Here is a 26637-nt window from a genome sequence, read left to right as displayed (position 1 = left end):
ATGGCCAACAACGTCGCTGCCAACACGGCAGAAGTGAGTTGGGCAGCCAGTCACCTGAGGCTTTCTGACCCTCCTCACTCGAGAACTCTTTGCCCGAGAACTCTTTCCGCGACCCTTTAGTTAGTCGAGGCCCAGGTGAGGAGGGATACACTACGCTGAGAACGGGCAACTCCCCGACACGCATCGGCACGAGCATCACGCATGACACTGCACCGTAGCTCACGCTTACCAAGGGAACACTGACGGGTCATGATATAACACTCTCGAGGCATTAGGAAGCGACCACTGCATGCTGCATGCTGAACTGGAGCAAGGGGGCTTCCGGCTACCGGAACGAGATGTGCAAGTCACGGACTATGGACAGCCATGCGCAAAGCTCTGAACGCTATCAGACAGGGTGAGGCCGAGTCTCTCGACGATTGCTCACAGCGACGGCAGCTCGAATCCACGTATCGCACGACGAAACTTCAATTCACAACTGTAACACCCACAACCCACTCACACACGCACGCACGCACGCGCACACGCACGCGCACGCACGCACGCACGCACGCACACGCGCACACGCACACACACACGCACGCGCACACACACACACACACACACACACACACACACACACACACACACACACACACACACACACACACACACACACACACACACACACACACACACACACGCGCGCGCGCGCGCGCGCGCGCAAGCACGCATGGGAGCGCAAGCACGCATGGGACGCATTTTTCGCCGAAAGAGGGCCATCTTGCTAACTCAGTAAAAAAGATGTGGAGAAAGAATGGTTTCGTTCACTGAGAATTGCCGGTAGAATATTAGAATATCGAGCTTGAGTTAGACTTTTGTGTTACGCAGGTTGTACGCGGACTCGAGGCTTCGGACACTGTTCTCAACAGGCGTTTTCCGTGGGTTTCGCGGGCTCCTGGCTGTGGGCAGCAAGGCAGCTTTATGCTGAAGTCTTGTCACCCGTCAACCTCTATCGTCTGCAAGCCCACAGAGATAAGAGGAAGGTTTCTTGACGCGTATCCGCTGCGCAACTGTAATGCAAAAATTCGGTTCTGTTCTTTATATCCTATCATGAAAATCAGAAGATGCTCTCCGAGGACCCCCCAAGAAGGTGCTAGCCTTCAAATGTGTTTTCGATGCTGCTCAGAGGCGATTCCCGCGTCTGAGTCGCTGCCGAGTCCCTTTATCTTGATGTGGAAGCAGTTACACCTGCCGAGATAAGCTGTCGGTGTTTGGACTTAGCTCAATCGTCCCGCCAACCACAATTTGTTTCCAGGGGCAGTGAAATGGGGCGTAGGAGCTTGGAGGATTAAATTAGGACCGATGCCTCATACAGCAAGTGAACTGTGATGGATAGGACTTTCACATTCCCCAAGGCCGCTGTTACCCATCAGCACGCGGCCTCTACAGCAATGACTTTGTACCCAGCAGTTCTAGTTAATAAGTTCTAGCGGTGCGTACGAGAAAAGAAAGCACCCCTCCTCAATATCTATGCTTCACGCTGATTTGTGGTTTATACTTTATGGGGGTTTAACGACGCTAAACGACTCTGGTTATGAGGGACTCCGTAGTGGAACGCTTCAGAAATTTTGGCCACTTGGGGTTCGTTAACGTGCACTGACATCGCACACTAGACGGGCCTCTAGACCACGATGATTTTCGCAATTTCTCACGATAACAATGATGCTGCCTTATTCAAGAGGCCTCTCTCGTACACAAACTACAACAGTCGTGCCATTCTGCTTGCCTTTCAGTGCACTAACATATAGGCTTCTTTTGTTACGCGAGCGTTCCCGCCTATGTGAGCGTACAGCATCATAGGAAACTTTATTGTCTTCATTGTGCCAGAATGCAGTGGAGTACTCACAGCAAGATCGAGAGCCGTATTTTGCAACGATATCGTTCGTTATGCGTTTATTTCTTTTTTGTTATTTGTGGTTCCCGCCGTCGATGGGCATTGATGATTGGCAGCCCTCGTTTAGCACAAAGTCATGACGTCACAAGTTGAGACTGGGAATGCTAGATGCGCAAGTGACTGTACCAGGAAAGCAATCCGTACAGTGTATGGTTCCAAGGTGGTGTTTCGCTCCTTTGAGACTGACCAGGCACCAGTCTAACATTTCAATGCCAACTGCTTTACTGCAGTGACGACTTGCCGATTAAAATCAGCTTTATTGTGACGCGGACTGTAGGTTGGTGATCTCCAGCAGTGGAGGTCGATCGCATGGTCAGAGAAATATTTCCACGTGGCTAAACTTTTGTAAGATGATTTCTTGACTGTTTATGAATTGGGAACTGCGATATCTTCTTGCTCCACCGTTCACTAATGCCTTGCACTAATTCGCTTGCAGGTGTCACCTGCGCACAGTTACGGTGTTCACGGTCCTGACGCCTGGCATTTAGTAGAGTGAGGTGAGTTCTCTCCTTTCTTGTTCTTGAGATTTTGTATGTTCTGATGTTCAGGAGTGGTTACCCAACCAAGAAATGACGCTCGGCGTGTGCTAAAGTGCTTACTCCGCCAAATAAAAAAATATATTTCACTTCGTTCTTTCTCTTGAGCGACGCTGGTTCCTATATTTCAAGCAGGGCCATTAATTCTTCAAATCAAATAGCAATGGAGGAGGGAGGAGATAAATTTTAATGAATACAGTAGAGGTCAGACCAATAGCATTAGGGAGGAGCCTATCGTAATGCCACATATGAAGTGACCGGCTGATTGTGGCACTGACTGATTCGTATATCTATTTAATAATTTCTGTATTTTAATCTAGCACTGTGGGCAATGAGGCCCACTGTATTGGAGATAGTGATTTCAGCATCAGTCTCCATTACCGAGGTTTATTTAAGGTTCACTGGAATCCCAGGACTCATTTACACCTAAGCGCAGCTACCGTGGCCGAGCGTCTAACCTATAACCTTAGGAGGAGCAGCTGGACTACTGTGCAAACGCTCTGGGCCAACATGAAGTAAAATGCTCACTTAAAAAAAGTGCTGTTTAAACGATAGATCTGAGAGGAAGCAGAAAAAAAAATTTCTTAAAGCCGTAACTAAATCCATTGGAACTGTTAGTGTTTCTTTATGGCATGTTTGAAATATCTCGGTCCATTGTTAAAACGCTTCCGGAGAAAACAACTAAAAACAAACTCCTAATAGACAAATAACGACTGAGCGCAATATGCTTGGTACTGAGGGGGGAAAAGAAAAGACTGCGTACGATGCTTGAGCCTAGAAGAAAATACGCTAATAGGGTCAATATTTTTGGCTTGCCATTTCTGTATTCAGAAGCATCCGTTAAAGCGCCACTTTCCGAGGACCGTCTGCAATGCTGAACAGTCAATCGCGGAATCTTGTCGCGTGGTTCTGGGCAAGCAGACGACGAGTAGGAAGAGCGTGTTTGTGCGACAGCCATCTGGTCAGAGCACACATTCTCCTGGGCTGTGTCAGTGCTTCTGTGCCCAGTGTTCGTTACAATATTCAATTTCATATTCGCCCTCCTGGCTTTCTGCTGCTTTATCTCAGAGTTTGCAATAGCAAGGAACCTCTGTGCAGCCTTCCTGCGATTGGTTCATGGTCGCCAGTTCTCGGAGGCTAACACTACAGTGTCCACGGGATGGGGCAGATGCTGTTCGTCTTCAGTCCCACCTGAGTCGATATGGATACTGGGTATACCAGCACGACGTGGCTGGGCGGGCAGTGCTCCTGGACACCGTCTTCGTACTCGGCAACATGCTACAGGCTGTGTACTGACAGTGCTGTTCCGTGACCATCAGTAGCAGCTCAGGGGCCACCATGCATTCCTTCTGGAAACGATGATGACGCCCTGAAGCTTCGCTGATTACACAGGTGAGAGACCACCTCTCTAGCAGTTTATGAAGTTCGCTCGACGGGAGCCTGCATGCGCCTACCCGAAGCGCAGAATTTAAAAGATATTGTCCCACACATACCGTACTAGGCCGAACATCGACGAGAAAGTTACTCCACATTGAATAAACCCCCTGACTGAAGACGTACAGCCTCGGTCAAAACTCTTCAGGCCTCATGGTTGTTTCTCGATAAGGATGAAAGGTGTGGACGAGGGTTCAACTCACCCTACTCAAACGTAGAGCTTCACAGCTGGCATCAGCCCCACTAAATGGCTGAACGGCAAAATATGTGGTCTCAAGAAATCTGACCGAGGCTGCACATGTTCCCGCGTTTTATTCATCAAGTATGCAGATTGGCAATTCTGTGCGTGCGATTGGTGAATGCACATGTGTTTCTCACTATTTTGCATCGAAATATGAAATACGTTAGCAGCTCACACGGCTGCAGCGTAAGAAAGAAGATCGTCTTTTATTTACATGCAGTTTTTTCTTCTGACTCTGGCTGATTAAGCCGTTGTTTAAACTAACGAAAAACAGCGAAGCGCATGGCTACAGGTACATTTGATGCCATGTGATTGCCAATGGGAAGTTTCGTGAAAAGAAGCTTTCGAAGCAAAGCTGTGAAAACTCTACCTTTCTGGCACATTTTGGAACGTTATTCAACCACTCGCACTTGACCACAGCCAACACGCCTAACAGAACTGCGCCAATGGTGCTCTGTAACCATGGATACAATGTCTGCTATTTTTAGGGGGGGGGGGGGGGGGGTCGCTATTCATATGGTCACTTTAGCTAGAAGAAAAGGACTAAAACTAATTATGTATGGCACACATCACACCCGTGGGACGTTTACCCCCATAAAACATAAACCTTATACATTCGAAATAGCAGTCAATGACTCGCTTTTGTTCCGAGCGCCAATGGATTGAACTTTGGAGCAGTAGTAGGCGTCGTTCCAATGCAGATGTGACAAACTCCAAGCTCATGCAGCACTGTGCTGTCTGAGATGAATTAGCGATAAAACTTTGGCATTCCAGAAAGCGTGTAAGACCGGCAAGGATCATTGGCGAGAGATACTTTAGCAAAGCCATGAGCTCATCCTCGTACGGCAGGAGGTGCCTTGTCGACCATGGACATTAATAGTGTTATTCTGGTTGTTGCGATCTGCAGCTTCTTCGGGTTCAAAGTAGCTCGTTGAGTTCTTAGCTTCTTTAGGTATTCAAGTGGTACAGGTGTTGTTCGAACGTTTTTGAGTACACCACAATGTCATTTAGGTATGCGAGCGCCTGGTACTCCTACTCATTTCCAAGAACTCGGTCCATTAAACACAGATAACTAGCAGTTGCTCCAACCAATTAAGAAGACATTCTCTTCAAATGGAAAAGCCCTCTGACAAGCGAAAGCAGTTTCCTCCTTGTTGACTTTGTCCACCTCAACCTGCAAGTATCCGAGATTGGCATCAGGCGTTGTAAAGTACTTCATTCCGCGAAAGTTGGACACTGGGGAAAAGATGAATGGTAGAGAGCACGCATCTTTTCTAGTAACCTCATTCAGTTGACGGTGGTCTACACAAAAGCGATACGTATGGTATTTCTTTGGGACCATTTCTTTGGGCCGACTGCGGGGGACTGGCAGGCTCGAGACCACCCCTCCCCCGAAATTTTTCCAGGGAGACTGAGCAATGGGGTCAGGGGGCAGCATATCTTCCGCTACAGATTGGCACATTCACAAGGGGCGACGGGGAGTCGCCGAGAGCGATGTCGCTGTTTCCAGCCGCACGCTTCACGACAGGAACGGAGAAGTACACTTGAGCGAAAAAAAGCGCGATGCAAAGTAGAATAAAAAGTAGAATAAACAAACTCGTCCTGTCAGCCACTTTATATCAGCGCCAACCTATCGTTCGTCACTCTTTGATCACCAACACATAGTTCACTTGAGTCACTGCCGCACAAACACTTTTTTTATTCGACTATCATGAAGTGCATATTCTCACAATCGTATCAACAAAGTGTACTACTGAAGACAGGAAAACTACTGTGGTCATACCAGTACATAAAGCCGAAGATAAACAGAATCCATCTATCCATTCACCCATATCTTTGAGATCAATAGCATGCAAAATGATGGTACATATATTTACACATCTTGTTAATTTTCTGGAGGATAACAATTTCTTCTCTCTAACAGAGCCTGACTTCTGAAAGTTTTTCTCTGGTGACATTCAACTACTTTCCTTCACTTACGACTTGCACTTCTATTTGGACCCCTTTTCATCTGACTGCATATTTCTTGACTGTGCTAAAACATTCGATAAAGTTAATAACTTGCTGATATTACATAAATTAAGCATGCTGAACATTGACCCTGCAAATCTTAACTGGATCCGTGGATTTCCTTCTTGTGGTGTTGAATTTGTCAGCATTAATGACGCTAATACATCTGCGGTACCACTTGGTTCTGGGTATCCTGAAAGATCAGTACTTGGCCCCCTTACCTTTTTTTATCTTCTATATTGCTGTGAATTGCCGTTCCCCTCTGTAATGCACTCTATCCTGAGAGTAAAATAAATAAATAAATATATTTTGCCAAGGAGCATGCCCGGAGGAGGGGGAGGATGAGTAAACGAGACAAATGAAATCAGTGAGGAGCATTGGTTTACAGTTTTCCCATGCAACAGGAAAGAACGATGTGACTTCTCTTGAGTTTTTCTATCATGATTTCTGCTTACGAAGGCTTGACTGAAACGTCTACATGCGTACGGGTGGCGTGTTCACACTGAAATATCTTGCATACAAATTAGCTCACGTAGTATTCCACGCTTTGTTTCTTCCAGAGGTGCGTACAGTGTGATCATATGTGTGTGAGTGTTTCTTTTCTTTTTTTTTCTAAGGAAGTACTACGAGTAAGCTCTTTTCGAAGGTCGAGCATATAAAAGGCGCCTTAGCGGTCTCAAGTAGGGTGCCTAGATGTGCGCCCGCTAGCCTCGAGAGTATTGTGTTGCCGCCTGCCGGAGAACTAGAATTCCATGGACAGCGGCACAAGGCAGAGCCTTTAAAGTTTACCGGCAGATGGCGGCTGTTGTCTCAAGTCTAGATAGCCGAGCGTCTTCTGCCAGTGGCTATTTTTTATTTCGACTGAACGAATGGGAGGAGCGCTTGGGCCGAATGCGCTTTTCCCAAATCAGTTTATCCGAAGAAGTTCGACGGTAATTAGGTAGTAGTGTACGCAGATGGAGTTTTAAAAATCCGTCTAAAGTTTTTTGGGCCATTGGTCGTGAGGTGTGCTCCAGCTTTATGAATTTTATTGATTGATTGATTGATTTTCCCTATATATCCGCCGGAAAGATGCTCTCCATCGAGCCCAGGTCATGGCAGCCCCTAGCCTGGTATGCTTAACTATTTTCAAAGCTTGAAACACCCTTGGTTGTCCCGCGGTACCAGGCTGCGTTAACACAAACTGAGTGCAGTTTGCGTTCTCTCTGAAGCCGTAGTTTGCGTTTTAATGATTAGGTTCTCAATAAAAATGTCGTGGGTTAAAAAGTAACAGTTTTGAATGCAGAGTAAAAAAAAAAAAAAGAAACCGCAGTGCATGATATCGTACTTCCAAGCAGCACGTCTGGAAGCGACAAAGTGCAAGTGAGCTCCGAAGTAAAATGTTTTCTTACAAGGCAGGCAATGGCTGCAGTTATGATGGATAGCACACCCGCTAGCACACCCGCTAGCACACCCGGATAGCACACCCGGTAGCTTATCTGAAGAGAAAAGTGACAACTGTAGCCCCAATATATTTGATGGGTAGATATGAAGGTGAGGAATTAAAACTGTTGGCGTTATATACAGCTGATAACACTTTAGTCGAACTAGATGGCGTTTAGTAGCTAAAGGCTTCTACGATTTGCGGATAGAGCAAAGTTCTGCTCTGTATTTCAGAGATTGCTCCTTGAATGTTCTCGTTTTACGGCCAGAAAGATGCGCATCAGCATCGAATATTTAAAAGAAGCATTAATATAAAACAAAGAAAGAAAGAAAGAAAGGAAGAAAGAAAGGAAGAAAGAAAGGAAGAAAGAAAGAAAGAAAGAAAGGAAGAAAGAAAGGAAGAAAGAAAGAAAGAAAGAAAGAAAGGAAGGGAGGAAGAAAGGAAGGAGGGAAGGAAGGAAGCAAGGAAGGAAGGAAGAAAGGAAGGAAGAAAGAACGAAGGAAAGGAAGAAGAAAAAAGGAAAACAAAAAAGTGAAGAACGAAGGAACAAAAGAAGGAAAGAAATAGAGAAAGCAACATAGGGGAGAAGAAAGAAAGCACGAAAGAATGAAATAAGGAAGGAGGAAATAAAGAAAGAAGAAATAAGAGAACGAAGAAAGAAAGAAAGAAAGAAAGAGAGAAAGAAAGGAAGAAAGGAAGAAAGAGAGAAAGAAAGAAAGAAACTAAAAAAGAAATGAATCTTAAACCCACGATTACAAAATCATTTTTGAGCGTTAAACCGTTTATGAACGGAATTTTTTCATATGACGTAAGATTTCACTATAACAACCACTATATCCGCAGATCACCTGATGACAGTCGCATTTTTCTCTGTTAACGTTTTCGCTATCGTCACAAGCGTTCCCAAATGGGTTTCTATGGCTGTCTCAACTGTTCGATGCGATTTGATGGAAGAAATATTTTGCTACATATCAGAAGAATGGACCATTACCTTCAATATTTACATAAAAGTATCTTACAATTTTTCAGTTTTCAGTATTTTTCTCTGAGAATGTTGGACATAACGTTTTGGAAAGTACGGGCGTTTCTTGGAGTTTTAGGTGCGAATTAAATGAGAACAATGACACAAAAGCAGCAAAGACACTTTGTTGCAGTTGGGCTGCCGTTGTTTAGTACACCATCTGAAAGAAAACTCGTTTCTTATGCGTAGCCAACGAAAGCACTCTAATTTTTTCTTTTCTCCGTGCTAATGACAGCGTTCCTGCCTATTCGGAAAGCTGATACACAAAAGTGCTATAATATTCCAGCAGGAGGCATGCCACGTGTTTTTGCAGACATGAACTTTCTTTTATGATCCTTTCAATAAGAAAAACGCATACACAGCAAATTGGTGCTACATAAATATCCGTATATTAGGTGAAAGGAAGATGTGCCGAATAATAATCCGCGGCATCGAGGGTAACGATAGCGCTGCTGTTAATACTGTCGAAAACAATGATAAACAGCAACTGCGCGCACTCTGTTCGCGGTGGAATAAAACTAAAGCTAAGCGTTCGTTTATTGTGGCTCGCTTTGCGCTTTGCATCTAGCGGCCGTGATTGTGGTATAGGCATGGCAAAGATAGACAGCGCAAATAAGGTCGGTGTGGGACGCGACCCATAAATGTTCATTTTTTTTTCGCTACAGTTACATGAGGATCTAAATGTTCCCAAGAACCCGCAACCAGACTTTCTGCTTACTTTGCCCCGAATCCTAGCGTATGGTTGAAGATGGCTGCCGAGAAAACCGGCAGTCATGCATGAGACTGCCAAATGCCGCCACCGTCCCATCGGAAGGGACGGAATCATGAGGAGCAGTCCTTCCACCACCTACCGCTACTTTGAATGAATTGAAAAGAGAGAAAATTAATAAGGACGTGAATTATGACTGATGTCCAGTATTAAAACACGCGGGAGTTTTGACGGTAGAAAACTGGTGCACATTTGAATTTCCAAAGCGAAAACGTTTACGCGCAGTGTAAGAAAATTACAGCCACGGGGAATAGCTAACGAAGCAGCAGAGCGCTATAGTATTCAGGCGCCCAAATACTTATGAACACCAGTGGCCGTGAGTGAAGACAAGGTTCGGTTGACGACAAGGAAAGAGTCAAACAAAAAATCATGGAAACAAAAGATTCCTTCCAAGACATGGTGCCAAACCGGCTGCCGTGGAGTGCTTATAAAAGAAAAAATAACTTATCCGATGCGCAAAGACATTGCGGTCGGTGATTTTAAAACCCATCTGCTAAAGCCTGTGGATTTAAAATGTACTCCTTGCCTTGCTTGTGTCGTGCCAACCTTGCAGGAGAGAGTGGAGACTAGCTTATTACCAGGAACGCAGTTTGAAACGTCATTGGTCCAAACTGGAAACAACGGCGCTTTGCACTCTGCAGAGGCGTGCAAATTCCCGGTCACTTTTTTGGCATTACTTGCAGCACTTTCACCCGAACTTGCAGCTACTTAGGTCGTTCATATTCGACTAATCCGCGGTAGGTAGGTAGAGAAACCTCAATGATCAAAATCAGGGGAATTTTTCTGGAGGCTTGCGGGTGGGGTCCTCATTCCAGGTCTCCACTGGCTTGTGCTCTCAGACGGACCTGTTTTTTGAGGGCTCTTTGTCCTCGATACAATCTCTAGTCAGCATCGCCTCCCACCGCTCAAATTACATGTACTGCGTGTGTAAGTGGTTCGGTGTCGCTCCGCATCACCACGAAATGTGGAAGACGTGTACATGTGAGAATCAAAGCTGTTTTCCTAGTGCCTGAATATCCTTAAGAATAGCCTGCGTTTTTTTATTCTTCCATCGTATGCAGTCTAAATACATGGCTGCATGTTTACGGGTGCCTTTCGTAAAAAAAAACAAACAGAAAACTAGATAGGCCCGCGAAACGACAAGTCCAATTGCTGTATAAATGCGTTCTCACCGACTGCAGTTGCTTATCGCCTGCTTTTCTGCTTTCTCTTTTCCTCTTCATCCCACCGTCGTTAATCTGTATTCAAAGTTTCTTCTTCTACATCTTCCTCTGAAATGAAAAAAAATTGGCAGTGGCTTAGCTCTGGTTAAGCCTAGATATACAAGCGAAAAGCTGCAGTTATGCTTTGTTTGACGTCATGTTTGTCGCATGCAGTTCGCGCAGAATGCACTGGGAGCACCACGATAACGGTATAGGCAAGCGCGTTATATAGCCCTTCTTGCGCATGCGTAGTAACTGTGGTAAACACGCGGCTGCAACGAAAGGTCAAACGGTGGTGAGGAGGCGGCGCACATGCGCAGTAGAGCGCGGCTGCGCCGAAAGGTCAGGCGGCGGGGTCGGCGCGGCGGCGACTGCGGCCACCTGCGCCGCGGTTTCGCGCATGCGCAGCTGTGGCAAATCTTAGCTCCGACTGCTCACGCGAAGCGCGGCTGTGGTGCGGGTAGTGAAGCTTTTCGCTTCGAAAGAAAACCGTGTGCACTACGGATCTCCGGGCCTTTCCTTTGCTATTGTTATACTTTTTACGGGAGCTCCCACAGAAACCTACTTATTTTAGGAGGATATGTTCTCTTGGTCATCTACTTCCTCTGCTCCATCTTTCTCTTCTTCCAAGATCACCTTGATAGTATGGATAACCGACCTCTACACCTACGTGGCCTTGTAAGGAGTGTGCTCTACTCGCGGCCACGTAGGCAGCGGACACTTATAAGGACACGGTTGCTATTGATTGCTTATGCATGAGAGTTTCTTTCTGACCTCCAGAATGCAGATGTAACAGGGGGTTGGCGAAATCGCAGGGTGCAAACCATATAGAACGCATATCAGCATTTGAAGAAAAAGCAGAAGAAAAGTCACGGCATAGAGCGCCTATTTCATGGTAAAGGGGACACACTGCTGGGAGCAAAAAAAGGCGTATACCACGTGCTGCGGCACTGCTTGCTGCTATTGCGACGCCGTTCGGCGTTTTCGCCAGTCAGACACGCGGCACGGATCGAAAGGAGCAAACTGGCTTGCCTCCGGACAGAAACGATTCCCAGATAAGCCGGGAACCAGGCCAGGGAAAGGCTTATACCCATTGCATTGCCGGTGGGTACCCCGCGAAACGAAAAAAAGATGCCCTTCCTTTACTTCTGCGTAGGAATTAGAAAGCATGGGTGAGGTCACGTGGTTGTGATGGCCATCTTATCTAGGCGCTCGCACCAATGACCACAAACTGTGTCTTAGTTGCAATGTCAAAAGCGGCTGTGACGCCTTCCCGCTGCGGAAGCAGAGAGAGATAAAGAGGAAAGGGTGGACTAACGAATGACAACTTGTCCGGACACTCCCACTCCTCCATGCCTGGACGAGTAGCGGCTAGATATTGTCCGTAATTAGGAAAAAAAATCTAATGATAGTTTCTAGACACTAAAATTTCCTTCGACTGCGGGACCATTTGCTCTGATTAAGTTTTTATGGTGACTTTTCTTGATGCGTTTCTAATGGCTTTAAAAACGAATTTGCCGGCCCCGTGGTTCTTAATTCATAATGGATATTTTCGTGACTATAATGACGTAATGGATCTTGACGTATCCTGGCGTAATGGACGCTTTCCTGACTATAACACGACGAGGAAAGTTGAAGAAAGTGAAAAAAAAAATTGTTGGCAGTTTAGCATTGCTAGCTTTTTCATGCGAAACCACCGCCACGTACATGAAAGCGCGATTGAGGTGCCCACTGGCCCTGCGAGCCAGTGGGCACCTTTCCTTTCCTCACAATCAACGGAGTCTGCAATGTTGTCAACGCCAAAACCAATGAACCCAATGAACGTCGGCGGCCTCTTGCGCCAGTTCCGCGTTTCTGCCAAAACATTGTCAAAGCGAACGCAAGGAGCGCATATCTCTCTTTCACTACCGTCACGTAGCTGAAAGCGCGATTGAGGTGCCCTCTGACCCAGGGAGCCAGTTATGCGCGTTTCCTTTCTTTTCGTGACTTCTGCGCACAGATAGAAGTTGATGAAGACGGCGACCTGTAGTGCCCAGCGCGAGAGAGAAGCAGGAGGCATTGATTTTAACATGAGGCAAGATCGTTTGCGACGATAGCGCGGTGCTTTCGTGCAGTGGCCAGCGAAGCAGGTCTGTTCGCTCCGCCGCGGGTTCTAGATCAGGTCGCGGCAATACTTATTTTATTTCTGCAGGTAACTGTGAGACTTCAAACACACCTCTCCTTTTTCAGCATTGCTGGTGAAATAGTGCTCTCGCACTAAAAGCTAAAAATAAGTGAAGGAAAGTAAACATCACCGCCATGCAGACTTGAACCGCCGACATTCATACTCCAAGCTCGTCGCTCATGGCAACATTTCAAGTTCATTCGCGTTATTTAGGACATATATGGCGCTAGTTCTTTCCTATTTCACTCAAGCGCAGAAATAGTGGCAGCAGCTAAACTTTTACTAGTAAAAAAAAAAAAGATGTCCAGAAGTGCCTTTCAGGGTTTTTGGCTGTGCCGCTGACATATTGAGCCTTGATGTGCAGTGTAGTATGCGTTCAAAGCTCCAGTAATATTACAAGCCTCATACCGCCACTTATCCGTCCTGCTCTCTCAGCTCACTTAATTGTTCATATCGCTCTAAATATTTTAAACTGTAAACACACTCCTGAGTTGAACGAAGATGGACAGCTCGTTGGACCAGGCTATCGTGTAAAGGGAGTTGAAAAAGAGAAGTGCGGAAGAAATACGCGAAATAGATGCTGTCTTCTTTATTTTTTCTTGCCTGGAGGCTCAATACTTGTTTGTTAATTGTTCTTTCAGGTTTCGTTCCTTTTTGCAGTCTTATTCGGAGCTTCATGGTGCACCAAGAAGGCACGTGCTTACAATCGCTGATAAAGCATTATACTGCATTTCATAAGATCCTTGCAGGTGTATGGAAGCTAGAGACTTCTTGAGCCAATCAGCAGAGCGCGCTAAACGTGTTCCTCTCCCTCGTTGTATGTGGGTCGTCGGCTCGCGGCGTACACAGATATGGTTGGAAGAGTTCAAAGAGACGCTCTCTTCGTACCACAAGCGTATGCACGCTTACATACGCTAAGCGCAAGTATTTTGCAGCATGTTAAGCTATATGTCAGATTCACACATTGTTCAGCGCATGCAGACGTAGACGCAGCGATAACCTCAGCTTAGAGACACTATCTGGTTGCTAGAACCTGAGAAAGCTGTATAGCTTTTCTTTCTAACCATGTGACTGCGTTTGGGTGGATGCCAATGAGTAATTACCCCCTTATTACATTTCTGTGAATATGTCCACGCTCCTCTAGAGGCCTGGAAGCGGCACAATCGTCGCTCTAAATAAAAAAATAAAAATAATTTATTGCTCATACGTTTTATTATAGGCGAGATGAGGCGAAGATTGGTTTTGTGGTTTTGTGGGGTTTAACGTCCCAAAGCGACTAAGGCTATGAGAGACGCCGTAGTGAAGGGCTCCGGAAATTTCGACCACCTGGGGTTCTTTAACGTGCACTGACATCGCACAGTACACGGGCCTCTAGAATTTCTCCTCCAAAGAAATTCTAGCCGCCGCGGCCGGGATCGAACCCGCGTCTTTTGGGTCAGCAGCCGAGCACCATAGCCACTGAGCCACCGCGGCGGCATGAGGCGAAGAGAAACAGCGCTGCCCCGTTTATTACCAGTGAACCTTCTGAAAACAGCGGCAACAACATACGAACCCGTTACCAAGTGAGGGCTCTGCTTCGAAGGGCGCCGCCATTTTGGAAACGATCTTTTAGTGTATGCAAGAGCAGTCGCAAGAACTACGCACGCGAAACTTGGTAAATAGCGTACGTAACGGGAGCGTACGGTAAGGCTCGATTTAAAGTAGCGTTTCCAACATATACGATTGTACATGTACGGGAATGGTGGTTATTGCGATTTTTCTGTATATAAAGGAGTGCGTGGCGGAAGTGTGGGGGCAGACAGGTTATTGTATTTGGTCAGACACCCTATGCACATCTTGAAAAAAGGCGCTGCACCGTGAGAAAGCGCTGGCACGCAGATCTGTCAGCTCATGTGGTCTCTCCGCTTTTACGCAGGGTTGTGCAGGGGCGATAGAAAGAAATGCGAAAAAAGCGGAGCCAAGGCGCTCTATTGTTCGCGTTTCTTTTTAGCACGCTTTTACTTCGGTTAGAGCGAAAAGACGCTATAGTCGTCCGTGATGCATTCTAAAACGACTGAAATGTATTTTTCTTACCCCCCCCCCAGAAAAAGCGCGGTGAAAAGAAATTCGAACAATGGAGCGCGTAGGCACCGCGTTGTTCGCGTTTCTTTCCCTCCCGATAGTACACTACGAAGGAAGCTATTTTTTTAGCGTACGTTATCCCATAGGCCCATTTTATACTGGCACTGCATTCCGCTGCGTCAGTGTCGCCTCTGCACTCATCGCAGCTTTGGTAGTGCAGCAAGGAACTGCTGAGATCGAGTATGTACGAAGCCTGGGATTGAGCGAACAGTGCTTCATTAGCTGTTCATCACTGAGTGTTAGCGCCTCCAAGCATATTTTCCACTTTATTGGCGAACACCTGCGTCCTTCTTTCACTTCTGCGAGGAACTTGTTCTCGAGTCAGATGCGAGGAACTTCGCGCGCTACGTTCGGCGCGCTACTGAAATAAGAGGGGTCATGGGCGCATCTGCAAAGTAAAAAAATAAAAAAAAGATTCCGGCTATTTTGTGAAATGTGCATTGAGGTCCTAGAAAAGAATGATTCTAAAGGCGCGGGTAAGTTCCTTTGAAAGCTCATCTCAATTTTCCGGCATTTCAGTACAATGTGGTGTTCGTCAAGAAAAGTCACTTCAGTTGCATGGCGGCTAATGATGTAAGGAAATCATGTGTGGTGCTAATAGAGTCTCTTTTGAGGTAGTATTGCTGGAAGACATAAATTATTGACCTTGCGATGACTGTGTAATGTGTAGCAAGGAACACATTAACATGGTACTAGAAATTTGTCGCTCATTTTTCAATAGCTCCCCGCTGATAGCAACGGACCGAAACGGTATTTTAGTTGGTGAGACGAAGTAGTTGCCCTTCCGGTATAACGAAACTGAGGGAAAAGCTTCTCCTGTCTTGTTTTTCTACTTGCTTGCATGCAGGGCTCTTGACGCTACGTAGGTCCTGTGTCCTTTACTTAGTGCTACGCGAACTCTGAAATCCGTTAGAGGGAAGGAACACTTCTTCCCTTAGCGGCGTCCGCGTGCTGACCAGCCATGACGGCGGTCGCGCAAGGTTACGACAATGCCTTCTGAGTCATAACTGGCTTTAAAGACGGGGCCCACGATTCGCAGGAGCTAGCTATAGCTTCTACACGATTGCACGCTTCTATAGTTGGAACATTGTGAAGAACATTGTTTTCTTTCTTTCAGTGCCTTAGGCTGTGTTAACCGGTGGCCGAACATTTTATGTCATGGTGCCGCACATAATTGGAGATAACATAGCATAGCGAGCGAGTTGGCATTGCATCTTCAAAGAACGAAACAACGCAACTAAAACGAAGGACCAGGGAAAGGAAAGACACGTACAAGTGTTGAACTTACAACTGTCTAATCGGAGAAACACAGTTAAATATTTAACCGCCGAAAAACAAGCTCATTACATCCTCATAAAAAAAAAAGGGAATAAAATGATTGCTCATTTGCTGATCGTAAACGCTTAGAGGCATCCGTCTCGTTCCAAAAGTCCTTTCTCGCGCTTAGTCAATGCTATGGAAGTGCTCCTCACACACAAGTCAGCTTTTTGGAATATATGATATGCCTCTACTATTTACCGCACAAGTTGGTCTTTGTTGTGATACAGCACAATAGTGTTGTCGAAATACTGACAGGTTTTACAATGTGTGACCAGTAGCGACGAACCGGAGCCTCTCAACGATTTTTTCATTTTAAGGCGGAAGCCTTTAATGTCTCATCGTTGTAAGCAGCAGTTGTCGACAGAAAATGTCACGCTTTTCAATTGGTGGAAACGGTCGTGACGTCACAGTGCGGGAATTTCAAACAGGACCAATTGTACTTTGGCTAGTAACCATGCAACCAATTGAAGGGATCGTATAGTGATGCTCCAAGTAAGGGGGACTGAGCTTAGTCAATTGCTTCATTACCAAATTAGCCTAATTAGCTTTACTGGTCAGGCCATATAAATAAATAAAACCGATTAAGAAATTGGTCGAGCTCAGGAATCGAACCCCGGTCTACGGCGTGAGAGACGAGCATGCTATCCACTCCGCCATGCCAGCTCGATGGTTTGGAATGAACAAAGGCGCGTCTAGTGAATACGGTGTCTTCACTCACTCTCATCCTCCTCCATTCCCTTCCGGCGAGGTTTAGGTGTTCACCGACAAATGAGAGACAGATACATTTCCTTTCCTCAAAAACCAATTTACCGACGAGCGAGGCGTAGAACCGAATGGGCGATGGCGTTCTATGGACTCCTTGGCAGCGTTGCAAGACGCTGTCGCGTTCCACTATTAGGTGCGAAGCTTAACATCTTAACCACACATCAGTGACCACACTTTAGGTCAAAAAAGTGCCCCCCTGAATTTTGTGAGACAGTTACTGCGTAATTTCCTTTACTCAAATACAATTTTCATTTTCTTCATTACGGCTCCTCTTTATCTATCTTCTTTCACTCCCACTTTCTCCCTTCCTCTACGGTGCGGTTCAGGTGTCCACCGAGATGAGAGAGAATTACTGCGCCATTTCCTTTCCTCAAAAAGCGTTGCGTTCAAAGGGTAAGGCATCCGCCGAAACGGGTGGTGGGGTTCCGTGGACTCCCTGGCAGCGCTACAGCGCACTGTCGCGTTCCACTCTTAAAGGCGAAGCTTAAGCGTCATGAATTAGCAGTTAATTAGTATTCAGGCATTAATCAGTAATTAACCATTAATTAGTGATTTGTCATCACTTAGTAATTAGTACTCAATTATATGTGACGCCACTAGTGCCAGAGAAACAGCGAAGGTGGTGCGGAAAACGCTTCCGCCTCTACCCACTTTAGACAGTCAAAGTGCCCCCTGAATTTTTCTGACAGGCGTTCGTTGAGGCACTTGCCTGTTTGGCCCACGTAGAAATGGGCAAACGAGAACGGGATCCGGTATACCTCGCTAACCTCGCACCGCACGTACTGAGTGCCGTGGCGCACCCCACATTCTTCCGTGGCGCTGTTGTTATATTTCCTGCGTTTCAATGAAGCCAGTAGCTTGCTCAGTTTATTTGGCGCGGAAAACAAAACTTTGCCACCGAACTCTGATGCTCTGATGTAGCCAGTTAAAGTATAAACCAGCACGTTTTAGTTGCGCTCTTTCATTCTTCGATGATGGGAGACTTCACTGAAGGGGAAAGTGAAGTCCGTGATGCTGGTTTGCTTAATATTGCTTTGTCACAGCGCCGAGAACAAGTGTATGTGGCGGTTAAAAGTTTCGTTGCAAAATGCTCTAAATATTGACTTAGTTGCCTGCCCTTGAACTTATAACAGCGCTTTAACGGACGCAAAAAACGCAGCGTTTAAGCTGTTTAAGCGGGAACGAAAGAAATCATATTTAAGTCTAACAGATCTTCAGGTATTGGGTTCCCCAATATTCTATCACATGACTTTAATCAAGGACAAGGGCAGGTCACGGGGTGAAGCGCTCGAACCAGAGTCCCCCCGGCAATTAAATGACTAAAGTGGCTGTTTGGGCTTGTTGGTCAGTGAACATGGCTAAAGAATGCAGTGTGAGAAGACAAGGACAAACGAAGAAGTGAACAGGACTGGCGCTGTCAGCGCCAGTCTTGTCCACTTCTTCGTTTGTCCTTGTCTTTTCGCGCTGCATTCTTTAAATTAAATGACATCGTCATATCTCTCACGCAATAATCTTGGTAGGTATGCTGCCTCGGAGTTACCAAATGCAGATTTGTTTGTTGAATACTTTCATTAGAGTCATTTATGCTGACGTACAAGTCAGAAACTTCACGTTCCATTTTTTTCTGATCTTGCAGTTTCTACGTCAAATGCAGAAAAAAAGAGAAAAAAAAAGATAAGCTAAAAGAAAAGAGGTATCTTGCCATTTGCAACTCTCCTCAAGCGCTATTCGCAACTCTTCAATTTAGTATGCTTTGAAACGAGCGCTAAAGGAACTGCCAAAATTAATCAATAAACGACTCCCTCGACTATGACAGAAGTTACTGGAATTGGTTTATAGCGCCGAAAGACAGCACAGGAAGGATCGATCTTTACAGGACAGAACGCTGTCTTTCTGCGCTAAAAACCAATTCTAGTAATGCACCAACTAGCCTGCAAAAACTTTCTCGCAATTCATGAAAAAAGCACTGTGCCTTTTACGAAGCAGCTGCCAGTGAGATGTAGCAAGTTTGATGCTTGTGTGATGTCTCGTTGTTTATAATGATTTCATTCTGGGGACAAGAAACATGTGGTTTGTGAGGAGATTCCAAGAAGGCCATGTTACTTGACTGCAAGGCAAGTAGCAGTATCTCCAAATGACTAAAACTTTTTGGCAAGCGATCTTTAGTTAAGCGCTGAAAAGAAGTACGAGGAAATGCAGGGCTAAGGTAGCACTCTTGCATTACCAGATGTAGATAACGCTTTATACTGGCTGCGTGAAAACTATAGAAGGATGGGAACAACAGAGATTACGGATGCTGATTATCGGCTTGATTATTGAAAATGGACTTTGTCGAAAAACAACGACGCAGGCAAAACAGTCTCCGCAGCTTTTACCGCTAGGCCAAAAAGATTAGGAAGCAGCTCGAGGGGAGACCGGGTCAAAATAAAATGCAGCCGTCCGCTGAAAGAGCGATAAGCGCAGCTATGGATGTACACAGTGCGTGTTGCGATGCGTGTCCGTCTGTGAAAGAAGACTGGCCTGGCGCGTTCCTTGTTTTTCGGAACATAGGTCAAACTTCTTCCTTTTTAGATTGACGAAAGATTAAATGAGCACATGTTTTGTAAATCTCATCCTTGTCTAACCTATCTAACGCAAGTGTAGGGCTTGAGCGTATGCACCTTTTGGCTTGATATCAGTGTTGTGTTGTATTTATATAAGCATGAAGATCACATCGGCCAAAGTCATTGGCCATTCCTGTTTTTAAAGGAGGGAGCAACAGACGCGTGCGGAGCGGGAGTAGTATTCCTTTGCTGGGGAAAGAATTTATTTTCCTTCTTCTTGCTCTTTTTCATTTTTTTTTCATGAGGCTACAATTTTATTTTCTCGATAAATTCCGTGCTTCATATAAAAGAAGGGAAGCTGACTAACAGCGTCAACAGGTCGCACAAAGATCCCCCGTGTAGTCGTTGGCCTTGGGACCTCCTCCTATATTTGTCAAATATGTGTACTCACTGATCGATCGTTTATAAAAAACTGAGTCCTATTCTGAAAAAAAAAAGGCTTTTCGCACATTACCCGCCTTCCACTTTCGACCACATTCTATGTGGCACTTGCGGTATACCCTGCAAGACGCTCTGCGTCTGCCGCTTTGGTTGGGTGCGACGCTGGGGAACACTAAGGTTAAGGTGCAAGCAACCCAACTGTGGCGGAAGAGCCGCAACTGCAGCCGAGTTGGTTCTGCTCTCGGGCTCGTGGGAAGTAGCTTTAGTTCTCAGCTCTGACATGTGGCATGAGGTTTTCTTTTTTTTAGCAATTTATTGTAATATTGTCTACCATCTAGAATGATCATTCAGGTAGGTTCCTTTTATAGTGGAGAAAACATAAAAAAAACTAACATTCCTGTATGACCTCTTTGGTCTAAAATACTTCTGTGCTATTTTCTGTGAGACTGCATGTGAGCAGTTAAAATATATTGCACGCGGAAAAAGTCTGCAAGCCACCACGTGCGAATATTTGTCTAACCTCAAGAGCTTCAATGTAGTAAACCGAGGGGGGCATACAATCGCAGGACGGCTGCAGTCAATTTTACTTGTGGTAGTAACCAGGCCGATTAATTAACTTTATATCTTATGCTTCGTCTGAAAATGAGGCAATAAGTGTGAACTGCTGAAGTGACATTACGATCTGCCGCTCCCGCATGATGTGCTCTATACGTGAACAATGATGGTTGTGTTAAACGGTGGGGCGAGATGATAAGGCCGGTTTCGTATTTCGTCACGAGAGATGAACGTGCGCTCACTGTAGAAGCGGAAGGCGTCGCCGTCACTACAGGTCTACGCCACTAACACATAGCACATGCACAGAAAAAAAAATGTGTGAAATAGAATATTAGCTAAAAATTTATTTTTATGGCAGGCTTTTTACGCTTCCCGGAATGCAGCCTAAGTGTAATTGGGCTGATACCGCATTGCGCAATTAAATTTCAAGCAATATGCTTTGGATGTAAAGAAACAAAATTTCTTCGACATAGTCGCCTTCCATATACTTTTGACAAATTGTGCATACACACTGATGGCTAGCAGAAAACACGACAGCGACTCACATGCGCTGCGTGTCCTTCAACACCATTCTCAGGGGGAGACTCAGCTCGATCGTCTAGCGTATAATAAATGCATGGCGCGCTATAATAGTGACAGGCTAGACACAAGGAACAGTGTGCGAGATAGGGGTACGAAGAGAGATAAATCTCATTGGTACCAGGAGGGGGGGGGGGCTGGATTGGAGTATCTGTAGGTCAATAGAAGGCGCATTTATCATGTTGTGCGCATGATTTGATGACTGGCCTTAATTTTTTTGCGTATCATGTTGCCGTGTTTAGATTCGGAAACAGGTTACCCGAAATGTTTTCCTCTTAAACCAGTCTTCGCACACCACCATTAGTATGACAGCCGCATAATGACACTTAACCGATAAACTTTTAGCACTAAATGCACCGTGTAGCAAAAAATATCGATAATACTTGCGAAGCAAACGGACTTAGTAGATAATGGTAGAGAAAAAGAAAACCTTACTCCACACTGTGCATGGTGGCGACGAGTGTGGCCAACAGATATTGCGTGTGATGCATGTTTTGGTGCGTACTAGGTCATGTACTGCGGTTCGGTACGGCAGTTCCTTTTCTTTTTGGAGGCGGGGGTGCGGAGGATATGGGGTGTAAAGCAGCTACTTGCACCCTCCTACGCTGTTTTTGGTTTGGTGTGGTGTATGGGGGCTTTAACGTCCCGAAGCGACTCAGGCTATGAGGGACGCCTTAGTGAAGGGCTCCGGAAATTTCGACCACCTGGGGTTCTCTAACGTGCACTGACATCGCACAGCACACGGGCCTCTAGAATTTCGCCTCCATCGAAATTCGACCGCCGCGATCGAACCCGCGTCTTTCGGGTCAGCGGCCGAGCGCCATAGCCACTGAGCTATCACGCGCCCGCGCTAGCTAGCTAGTGCGCTCAACATGTCAAAACGAAAGCCTCATTCACGCAAGGCCGTGGGAACAAATCAGCTCTATTGACGACAAATGCCTTTCTACTAGCAGGGAGAGGTGTAAATGATATTCAGTAAAGAAAAAAGATGCATGGTCATGAAGAATTCATGACCCGTTTTGCTTGCAAGAGTTTCAAGGAGTCGTATGTCATTGGTGCAACTGTTGGAGGAAAAAATACCAATACCATATTTTCTAACCGTTCACTTCTCAGTTAATCATTTTGCGTCCCCATAATTGGTAGCAACAATATGTCACGTCAGGGCTCGCACATGGCAACCGATGTGAGTTAGCGGCTTCGGCGTCAGAGACGAGAGAGCGGCTTGGCGATGGCGAAGGAGCATAACCTACAAGCAGGAAAAAAATACTAAAATAAAATAAGGGGCTCCGGATTGCCCCATTAGGGCGTTACCTCACAAGAATGGCCGCTGAATCATTCTTGATTGATCTTCATCAGCTGTTTGCAAGAGTGCCCCGTAAAATTTGAGACCGGAGATATGCGCTTCCGTCCGGTGCAACAGGAATATTCATGCGTCTGCTTACGGTCCAGTGCATAAAACCAAGAGCAAGTCAAAAAACCCCGCAGGGGCAAACAAGGAAATTGAAGTGACTCAAAATCGAAATATTATTTACGACACGAGCGCTAAAAAAACAAACATAAACAGCGGTTGCGAGAGCTAACTCGAAGTGGCCACTCAAAAAAAAAAAAAAGAGACGATATGCAGATCACTTTGGAGCCTCTAAACCGGTGGAGCTGTCTATGCCGCATACAGATCGCCTACTTAGACAACCAAACGCCAGACCGTGGTTATGAAATCGCGTTCTCAGCCGCCCGCAGTTTACTTTGTACCGGCGAAAAGAAAAGCGCGCCAGTCCGAACTGCTTCAGCAGTAGAGCAGTTGGTAACCTTACCTTCTAAGCGTGCACCTAATTCCTTTGGGCGTATCTACAAAGAAACTGGAAGAAGGACTCGTTGTGCTGGCGGGCAGCGTGCATATGTATCGGTCTACGCTCGCTTCGGACAATTGCGAAAGCAAAGTTCAAACTAAACCGTGACCAAGAATAACATAAAACAAAAGGTGGCAAAGAAAACGCACAAAAAAAAAACTACGGCCAGGAAGGAGCCTTATCAGGTGCCAATTTTCGGACGGGCGCTTTCTAGTGGCGAACGCTCATCGGGAGGAGAAGAGGAGGAAGTGATAATTGTAGGTTGTTTAGCCAGGCCTGAACTTTTGGCGTGAAAACTGAGCCACAAGGAAAAAAAAAACGCATATCTCAAACCCAAACACCGACACAAAGCGGTTGCGCTGAAGAAAAAGGGAGCCCCCGTAAGATTAGCAGTACCTTTATCAGTGCAGTTAATCACAGGCTCCCTCGCTTTCCCCGCGTCGTTGTCATTCAAAGGGCGATGCCTCTGCCCACGGCATGGAGCAGATACTGTGCACGGCCGGATCTCGTAACTGCGATCTGCCCAATTCAAGGAGCCAATCCGCTTGACTTTGGGGCGTACAAGCAACTGACACGCTGCAGTCAGCGCGTGGGGCATGCAGATAACGCCGCCGCAAGGTTTCTGCGGACCGCTCGCATATATAAGACGGGACACAGAGACGTCGGAGCACACAGTCGACAGCTGCCCTGAGTCCAGCCGAGACGTTCTATTCATTCAACATGAAGGCCGTTGTAAGTACCTGCAAAGCAGCCGGAAGGCAAGGTAAACTCGTCACCCTGTGCTGCCGTCTCCTCACATGCTTAACAGCACGTGAGAATACGCCAGCACATGTCAACATCATCGTGGAGAGGCAGGCAGATTGAGAAGCTCCGAAGGGTCCTGACAGGGGTCTTTGTGCTAGTACCGGCAGTGTGTCTAAATGACTTGGTTTTGGACGTGAATGTAATGAAGCCGAGGAAGATTTCATTGTTTTATAGGGTTTAATGTCCCAAAGCGATAAAGGATATGAGAGACGCCGTAGTGGGAGGGCTCCAGATAATTTTGATCACCTGGGGTTCTTAACGTGCACTGACATCACCCAGTAGATGGGCTTCTACCATTCTACCGTTTCGCCTCCATCGAAATGCGACCGCCACGCCCGGGATCGAACGCGCGTCTTTCGCGCCAGTAGCCGAGCGCCATAACTACTGAGCCACCGCGGCGGCTGAAGCCAAGGAAAAGGCACTTAGCTTGGGGTACTGATGCATGTTCAGGACTGAAATTCATCAGCGCAAAGGCAACAGCTTGCTGTGCACAACATTAGTGGTCGGTATGTGCAACAACGAGTGTTTTTTTAGCCTGTTGGCCAACGCGCAAATGTTTCGCGTCTGATGGTTCACCACATTTTATTCTGAGCCCCTTGTATGTTTCAAAAACAAATCTATCACACTGTATATAGCTGCTGTTTAATGTTTCGATTTCCTTTGAGGCCTTATTCGGCTTCCTGGAATGCACTCGAAGAGAACAGTGAGGCTAAAAGATGATTGGAGGTTGGTCCTTTTTGAACGAACTGAATAGAGAAAATGCAGCGTTTCTTATGAAGGATTTGTGATGATGTTCGAGTATACTGCTTTCATTTTAACGAAGTATGACTGTTCAGTGGAAATTATGATAATTTTGAGGTCAATACTTTCTGCAGCAAGCCGGGGTAAGGTGCGAAACATGAGCAGCATTGCAATGGCAATTTTAGCCATAAAAGAAGAGTCGATGCATGTGTGGCCTTAACGTACAGTGTTTTGCAACAAATCTTTATATTTTTCGTCGATTTTACACATAATTGCGACTATTGTTTGCAGTAACTGGCAGCTGGACATTACGACCTGTCTATATATTCAAGAAAGCATACTGCAGCAATAGCGACGATCACATCACATTCGTTACTCTTTGGTAAGATTTATGTATGTTGAGCTCAAATTGAGAGATTTAGCTGCATTTTAGGATGAGGAGCGACAGTACCTGGCTGAGAAAAATACACTGAAGTTCCGTTTTCCTTATCACACCTGCGTTTACACATTACAGGCCTAAGTGAAAACTCTTGGATCTTAACACAAGCAGTAAAGGTGAGGTTAAACGTTGAGTTCAAATCTCTAGTTGGACTAATGCTGAAACGCATGAGGTGTTCAGTTTCTCGTGACTTCCTGGTTACTAACTGGAAGGACGTCAGGCCCGTACCATATGATCAATATTTGTTTTCGCAAAAAGGAAGATATATTTGGAGCAAGCGCTGTGCTTGTTCAAGGCTAAATTGTAACGCTCTACGCACATATTTTTTGCTCTTCTTGTGCTAGTACACCTCGAAAAAAAAAGTTATTGATGGCATAAACCACAGGGTAATGAATACCGTGCCGAAACCTTACTGCTCTTGCCTCTTGCCGTTTCCGACCACTTAGTTCGTCCTGGTACAACGCAGCAAGGGCACCGCGCAAAGTGTTTATAGAAGCTCTTAAACCTATGATGGTCTTGCGGTGGAGCATTCACCTCGCATTCGAGAGGTGCTGAGTTCGATCCCCAGTGCCGCCGGGTACCCACCGGTTTTCTAATGGGTACAAGATTTCCCCCGGACTGATGCTAGGCTCTTTTGGGCTGAGACGCTTGGGAAAAGAATTTTCGAACAAACCGTTGTGTTGACGGGCCGTTGATTGGTTCCGCTGTCAAGCAACCCTAAATCAGCCTCGTGCGGTAAAGCCCACTTGTGAACCTCGTGCTAGAGCACCCGCCTCGGCTTTGGGATGTGGTGGGTTCGACTGCCGCTGCCACGCGGGCACCCACCGGTTTTCTCAAAATAGGTACGAGCTATACCCCGGTCTGGTGCTCGGCTTCCTAGGATTGCAGTGCTTGGGAAAGGAGCCTGCGCCTTCAAATCCCGTCACTGTGGGCTTGAAGAGACACATGGAAAGATATTTCTGTCCCAGGCAGAGAACTTCGTGATGGTGATGATGACAATTATATTTCTTTGTTCGAAAGTATTTGGCAAACGGGTTATGTAGGAGAAGCCAGCCAACTATTTGCATGCACGAAACCTCCCTCCCACTCCTCCGCTCCCGGCCTGTGCCGGGGGAGGTTGGGCAGCTTTATCCATTAACTTATTACCGGAGCGGACTACTAATGCTTCCTTCTGATTTTCCTTCTCACATTTATTCTATACCACAAGATCCGACGGTGATAAGCCATAAAAATGAAATATACTTTTTTCTTTTGTATTCGTGCACAGCAATAAGCCATTACCGAGTAAAAGCGTTCTAGTAATTTGATTGGCTGCGTATCCCTGTGCGGAGTGAGAAAATTGCTAGGTCCTTCACTCTGGCTCGACAAAGCGGGTTAAAAAGACGAAGTATAAATGCTGGTGTGTCACTCAGCTAAATGTGCACGTATTCTAGGACGTAAAGCTTAGAATAGCTTCTATACTAGAAAACTTTAGTGACATAGTGCTGCGACTTGATGCGGTATTTGCAGGCCATTCTCGCTACCCTCGCCCTTCTTGTGGCTGTTGCCAGCGCTGGCTACCTTGGAGGCTACGGACTCGGTTACGGCGGCTACGGCCTTGGCTATGGACTCGGCTACGGCGGATACGGTTATGGCCTTGGACACGTTGGATACGGTCTTGGCTTTGGTGGCTACGGCCTCGGTTACGGCGGCTATGGTCTGGGTCTCGGCTACGGCGGCTACGGCTTCGGTCTGAAGCATTACTGA

At 46.2% G+C, this 26637-nt stretch overlaps 1 protein-coding gene across 1 annotated transcript; it reads left to right on the top strand.

The window, feature by feature from the left end:
- Window positions 1-26637, top strand: LOC149355096 (uncharacterized). The gene is made up of 2 exons (XM_089576064.1): window positions 1-33; window positions 26401-26637. Exons 1-2 carry the CDS (start codon window positions 1-3, stop codon window positions 26635-26637), a joined length of 270 nt encoding a protein of 89 aa, XP_089432190.1.

This window comes from Amblyomma mixtum, chromosome 3 (genome assembly GCF_055824585.1).
Source record: "Amblyomma mixtum isolate Tamu chromosome 3, ASM5582458v1, whole genome shotgun sequence".
Lineage (NCBI taxonomy): Eukaryota > Metazoa > Arthropoda > Arachnida > Ixodida > Ixodidae > Amblyomma > Amblyomma mixtum.
Note: the sequence above shows the minus strand (reverse complement) of the source record. Positions and strands in the feature narration are given on the sequence as shown.

Bases quoted from the DNA above. Each gene is read 5' to 3' on its own strand.
- LOC149355096 (XM_089576064.1), top strand. From the start codon at position 1: ATGGCCAACAACGTCGCTGCCAACACGGCAGAA. The intron at 34-26,400 runs GTGAGTTGGGCA...CGGTATTTGCAG, and splicing joins TCGCTGCCAACACGGCAGAA to GCCATTCTCGCTACCCTCGC.